This window comes from Coffea arabica, chromosome 1c (genome assembly GCF_036785885.1).
Source record: "Coffea arabica cultivar ET-39 chromosome 1c, Coffea Arabica ET-39 HiFi, whole genome shotgun sequence".
Classification (NCBI taxonomy): domain Eukaryota; kingdom Viridiplantae; phylum Streptophyta; class Magnoliopsida; order Gentianales; family Rubiaceae; genus Coffea; species Coffea arabica.
The window spans coordinates 48,053,378-48,060,057 of record NC_092310.1 but is presented as its reverse complement, the minus strand read 5'-3'; the positions used below and the strand labels follow the sequence as shown (position 1 = coordinate 48,060,057).

The following is a 6,680-nucleotide window of genomic DNA, read 5'->3' as shown; positions in this document are numbered from 1 at the left end:
CTGCACAGAAGTCCGCCACGTGTAATTTCCGATAAAGGAGTTTCATCTGGTTGGGCAAATTGTGTCCAATGCCGTGTGGGGCATTTGGAAGTACAGCTAGCATTAATGGTGCCAGCAAATTAGATGCGAAAATCTCAACTCTTTAGCTGCAGAAGAGAATTGGCCTCAGGCCTTTATATAGGGGTTTAACGGTAAAAAAAAAAAAAAAAAAAAAAAAGAACAAGTCTATAACACTTACAATTTTTGAATTTATTCCTTTTTTTTTTAAAAAATGTAGAGATTATAAAGACCTCCTTTTAAGTTGATAAATTGGATGTCGATCTTTTTGTGACATTTACATTTACTCTCAACTTTTCATAAAATTCTCTTGGAAAATGGATGTTGACAAAGAATAATGATTGTAATTTTACACTTAACAAATATCAATTATTGAAAGGGATGGTGGGCTCCTCGAATTAAAATATCAAAGATAGAATGTACCCAAAAATATCAAGCTAATAAGAAGATGGTATTTCATTACTTTGACATCAATCTCATTCCAGCCATATTATGTATTGCCTATTTTAACATCAAAGAAAAGGGCAATTAACCAAAAAGGAATTTACAAATATGCAAGTAAATTTTTTTAAAAAAAATAGAGAGAGAGAATTATGACATGGTAAGATGTCTATTAGTGTACTCCTCTACTTTATATGGGTTCTTTCCCTCTCACCCCTCATATAGCTCACTTGGATTCTTTCTTTCCCTCGGACTAAGATAAGATAGGTTATAAATGTTATTCCACAAGAGAGGGAAAAAATGATTACATGGTCACCATTTTTCTCTAAATTAATTCAAGCGCATGGTTGATCATTTTTTGTAGTGTCCATGGTGGTTCCAAAGCTACTCCATTCCTAGCTTAATCTAATAGTCGATATGCCATTATGACTAAGCTTTTTACTGAGCCCCATGAAACTACACAAATTACGTGCCTGTTTGGAAGTCAGGTTTTTAAGCAAGTTTTTTACCTACCCACTTCAAAATATACAAAACACACAAAAAAAAAAAAATTTTCCTTCCCTTTTTTTTCTTCTTCCTCTCCCATCCCAACCCACCACCACCTCTCCGGGCTAGACTCCAGTTCAATTACCGCTTCCAATTCAATCTATCCATCTATCATGCTCCAGAGTTTGCTCCACTCCAATTCCACTGCTATTTCTGCTTCCAACCCCATTAATTCCGTTCCCATTCCCATTCTCCTTCCCCCCAGCAGAAACGCTCGTCCCTCCTCCAACTCCTCCTCCTCTATGCAGTCCAAGCGCTCCTCCTCTGCCCACCACGAAGACCTCTCCTCCTCAAACGCCGCCACTCCTCCCTCGGCCCCGACAACCCTTCCACCTCCGCTGATAGAACCATCGACTTAGACAACTAGGACGACGACGTTGCTGAGCTCGAAGCCGCCGCCGCCGCCGCCGCCGCAACCGCCTCCTTGGGTGGAGCAGCAGCTGGCGATACCAAGTCCTCCGGCCTCTGTCTCCTGGGCCTCCTCCTGCAATGCGCCGAGTGCGTGGCCATGAACTGTCTCGACGCGCCAGCAACCAGCAGGACCTGAGCCACGGGGGAAGCTTCTTGCGGCGGTTCGTGGAGGCGCTGCATTACTACTCGGCGCTATTCAATGTGCTGGAGGACGGAATGGGGACGGACAGTGTGGAGAGGCACACGGTGGAGCAGCAGCTGTTGGGGTGCGAAATCAGGAACATCGTGGCCGGAGGTGCTAGAGGTGGGGCCGGTGGCGGAGTAGGGGGTGGAGCAGGCTGCGTTGCTGCTGGGAGGCAGAGGTAACGGGGAAGAAGAAGAAAGAAAAGAAAAAGGAAAGAAAAAAAAAAGAAAAAAAAAAAGAGAAAGAGAAAAAAAAAAAGAAAAGGAAAAAAAGTTTTTCCCTTACAAAAAATTTTTCACCTTATAAAAAACTTTTACAAAATTTTTTCAAAAACTTCTACAGTGCACTACAGTAAAATTTTAGACAAACTCCCAAAAAACTCAGATTCCAAACAGGCCCGTACATTAGAACCAACCTTGTAAGTCTACATCATCATATATCTTCATAGAAATGCTTCTTAAAAGCATTAATATGTTCTACTTGTAGGCGCAATGGTATAAAGAACGATCCATCTCCATTAGGACTAGGAATAATGAAGAGTTTTCCATCATAACCTACTGACCCAGGGGTCATGAAAATTTCATTTCCCCACCCAAAATCGGCTTTGTACAAGCCCAGACCAACCCAACTTGTAACGAGCAAATTGGGATTTCCTAAGAACAACCCCTGCGGACAACCAACGGTGTGAAAATGTCGACTGCTAGATACCTCCGGAATGTTCTTCATACAAACAAGATATGACCTTACATACTCATCTGTAACATTCTCTATTGCTTCCTTAATTTTGCTTGAAGCATAGCTTAGTGGCCTCGATTGGAGGTCACCGACAATGGCTCTTGCTGGTACAGGTAAGACAGCATTTCCAAAGTACCTTCCGGGCAAGGGTGGTTTAAGCCGATTGCGAAAATCAACACTCACATATAGAACCGTTTCTTGGTCAGGGTTGTGCATACGGGCCTTGGATAAGCACTTCCATATATGTGCAGATACAGCTACAAACCGGCTAAAGGGGCTTTGATTGTTAGTTTTGTGAATCATCAAATCTTGGTAGTTGGCCTTGTTCTTGATCTGCTCAATTTGGTCTTTACTTAACTTAAGCATGGCACAGTTGGTAGACTTTTTACGCTCTTCCAAGCTGCTAGACTGGCCTATTAGGACGGGCAGTGGGAAAAAGTCCGAGTATTGTGATTTTGGAGCTGTTGATGATGGGTGATCGTCTTCATATTGCTGAAAAATTGTTCGATCTAGAAATGGTTTATCATCAGATTTTTCACCACGTGCAATCTTTGCCCATTCGGAAAAAAAATGAAACCAGCTTTGGCCGTCCGCAATGACATGTGATGCGGCAACGCCTAAAGAAACACCACCACAAGCTAACTTTGTTATTTGCACTAGAAGGAGCGGTACCTCATGAAGGGGAGTATTACTGTAATCTATAGGTGGGATCAGGGCACGGATTTGTGGCGCTGGACAGAAGTCTCCGAAATCCTGGATTTTGAGTTCAGATTGAGCTTCAACAAGTAAAGCTCCCATGGAATTGCACTGCAGCTCAACTCGGCCCCCATCTTTCGGGTATAAACGTCCAGCAAGCGGATAAAACGCCACCAAGGCTTCGCTTAGTGAGTCTTTCAAAACCTCAGTGGCATCATTTAGCAATTCTGGACTTTCTGGCTTGTAAAAATGGACGACAGTTGCATGAGTCACGGCTACACGTTGATCACACTCAGATAAAAACATCACTTTCGTGGGGATTGGTTTTGCTGGTTTGACAATGTGAGAGGCTATCAAGTTAACCATTGTGAGAAGGAAAGAGAATAATGGGAGTGAGAATTGCAAGAAGGAAAAAAGTATGGCAGCTGGGAGGCTTTGTGAGAAGGAAAGGAAATTTTGAGGGTGAGATTTTGGCTGTGGTAGCAGTGCCGCCAGCATACGCTTATATAGGCCCGAGATTTAGTGTATCGCATGTGAAAATTGTGAAGACTCTGCTTTACATGTAGGGATGGCAATTTTCGATATAATTTGAAAACATCATACGAACTTAATACGGTACTAATGGACTTAAATTGAAATTTCGCAGGTTTGGATCAGAATCGGGTCGAACCTGATGAACTTGAAAAGAAAACAGGTCGAATTTAGATCATCCATGGATGATCCAATAACTCGTTTATGAATTAAAAAGAATTTAATAAATATAAAATATTTTATCTAACTAAACTAAGTTATTTCTTTTTTTCCAAGGCATTAATCATTAATCCTAAATGCATTTGTATAATTTGTGTGAAGTTGGAATTAATATATTACATTATTTTCTACTTTTATAGTGTTTCAATTTATTTTAGATCTGGTTTGGGATAAAACACTTTTACAGTGTTTTAATTTATTTCAGATTTGTTTTTGAATTATTTTATTGAGATTTTTATTACTTAATAATGTAATTAGCCATGTGTGAAATTGGTTCTTTTAGAAACCATAGTGGTATATTAATAAATTAAAATTATGTTTCAAATTGGCCTGACGCTGAATAATACTTTACTACAGGAAGGGTAGAATGCCAAAAAGGAAAAGTGGAATATAAATATTGTCCATCATATTTCTAAAACTACATATATTTTTTTGATGTAAAACTACATACATATTAAAAGAGCTATAAGCAAACATTCAAGAGTATTCAAGACTAAAAACATATACTCCCTCTGTCCCATTCATTTGGTTATACTTTTCATTTTGGGATGTCTCAAAACAATTGTCATGTAAGAAAAGTCAAAGCAACTTTTACACTCTCTTTCCAATATAACCCTTCTTTTTAATCATACATTCAAATTTAAAATTTGAATTTGAGGAATAAAATTGAAAAGAGAAGCACAAACATCACAATCAAATCACTATTTCTAAAAAGTTGGATTCCCCAAACAAAACCAAATGAATGGGACAGGGGGAGTACCTTTTTTTTTAACTCTCAGTGTCTAGTGACCTCATTGTGCCCCGACTAATCTGGAGTCAATCAATGTTGGATTTTTTTTTCTGAGGGTGCTTTCCCAACATTGTTTTCGAATCCAAAACTTTGTTTAAGGCACTTGAGATCCTAGGTGACATGTTTTCTATGCCAACCCAATGCCACCAATAGTGTTGTGCCAAGTGTCTTGTTATTATTTACACTTTAATTTTCTAATAATTCAACTTGGCTTGATTTAATACAAGTTTAAATAATAACATGACACTTGGCGCAACACTATTGATGACATTGGATTGGCATAGAAAACATGCCACTGAGAATCCCAAGTATGTTTAAGGGTATCGAGCTTCCTGTCACTTGGCCCAATAATTATTTAAAAAAAATATATCCAAATTTAAATTTGACATGCAACTGATTGACGAGTTTTGTTGGATCTTGCACCATTATTCTGTGGCGGCCCGAGGCTATGAGGAGTCCAAAATGCCAAACAAATATCGAATGGTCATAATTGTGCAATTGTAACACAGTTTTGGGCTTATGATGGGTATGTCCTCGCTTGAAGTACATTTTGTAAAATGCTGCTTATCAAAATTAAATAGATTAATCTTTTATACACTCACAATACATATACATTTTTATCATTAAATGTTTGACACATAATCTAAATTTAAATTTGAAATTCAAATTTTATAGATGAGTCATACATCAAGCTGTCATAGTATATACACTGTTAGTGTATATAAGATTAACTCAAATTAAATATAAAGTATGTTTAGAATCAGCTAAAACCATTCTTGGATAAATTTTAGACTTTAATTTTTTTACTATTAAAAAAATCTAGTATCTAGATGCAAAAGCAAACAAGAACATAAAAACATGATTATTTAAAATCATGTAAGAAGATCAAACAAGAAAAAATTCCAATATAGCATTGCAATTGTCTCAAATCCCTACTGATTCCAAGTAACTAAAGTCCATTGTAGACCAATTGTGAGCCTAATAAAGTTCATGCAGCAAACTGCAAATTTGATACCTTAAAGGGAGTTTTCGTAATTAACCCTTTGAATAATTTACTCAGTTTTTTGAAGAGCTAATGTACCTAGAATAGTCAACATAATCTAGGTCCATCTCCTTCCTGATTGGATTTGCATTCTAGATTTATATACTAAGGAGTAAGCAATCAACATCACATCAACCCCCAACCAACAACGTGTTCTTTGGGCACATCAGAAATAATGTTCCATAAGTGAGGCAAACAACATGGATCGATACAGCGTTTTTTGGATCTGCATCAGTTATTGCTTTTGCCATCATATGGACAATTGTTACGAGGTCTAGCTCATGGTTCTTGTTCGCAAGATACCTTAAGCTCATGAAATCTCGCATCTAGCTTTGGTGCGGGGATTGTTTTTGAAGTGTTTTAGTTGGCTGTGTAGTCCATATTAGGGCTGCAAACGAGTTGAGTTTTGGCCTAATCGAGTCGAGTTTCGACATAATTTCATTGAACTCGAACTCGAGTTCGAGCTCGACGAGCTGACAATTTCAAACTCGAGCTTGAGCTCGACTTGATTCGAGCTGAGAGCTCGAGGTCGAAAAAAATAAAATATAATTATTTTATTTTTTAAAAAATAAATAAAATAATATTTTTTTCTTAATAAATAATAAAATATTAAGGATATATATGTAATTTTACTATTAAAATTAAAAAATAAAAATATATATATACTTAAAATAATATATATATATATATATATATATATATATATATATATACTCGATCTCGCGAGCTAACGAGCTTAATATTTTGAACTCGATTTCGACTCGAGCTCGAACTCGACTCGAGCCGCTCTCGAGCGACTCGATTCGTTTACAGTAGCTCGGTTCGTTTGCAGCCTGATAGGTTGCAATTTTATCATTTATTTTATTATTAATTTCCCTATTACTTGACCTGATGTGAATTAATTATTAGATTCTACTCACTTTTCGTAATTTATATTTATTTCAGGGAGTAGAACAAAAATATCACAATAAAGGCCAATTTGATAGTTATCGGGAAAGAGTTCACATAGCAGACAATCGAGGGTATTT

The 6,680-nt window shown here is 37.4% G+C and overlaps 1 protein-coding gene across 1 annotated transcript; it reads right to left on the bottom strand.

Annotated features, from left to right (window-relative positions):
- Nucleotides 1-752: 752 nt before the first annotated feature.
- Nucleotides 753-3,533, bottom strand: LOC113741348 (hydroxycinnamoyl-CoA:piscidic acid hydroxycinnamoyltransferase-like). The gene has a single exon (XM_072074435.1). The coding sequence runs from the start codon at nucleotides 3,434-3,436 to the stop codon at nucleotides 2,072-2,074; it is 1,365 nt and encodes a 454-aa protein (XP_071930536.1). The 5' UTR covers nucleotides 3,437-3,533; the 3' UTR covers nucleotides 753-2,071.
- Between the last annotated feature and the right edge of the window lie 3,147 nt (nucleotides 3,534-6,680).

Coding starts and splice junctions, on each gene's coding strand:
- LOC113741348 (XM_072074435.1), bottom strand. CDS start 3,436: ATGGTTAACTTGATAGCCTCTCACATTGTCAAACCAGCAAAACCAATC.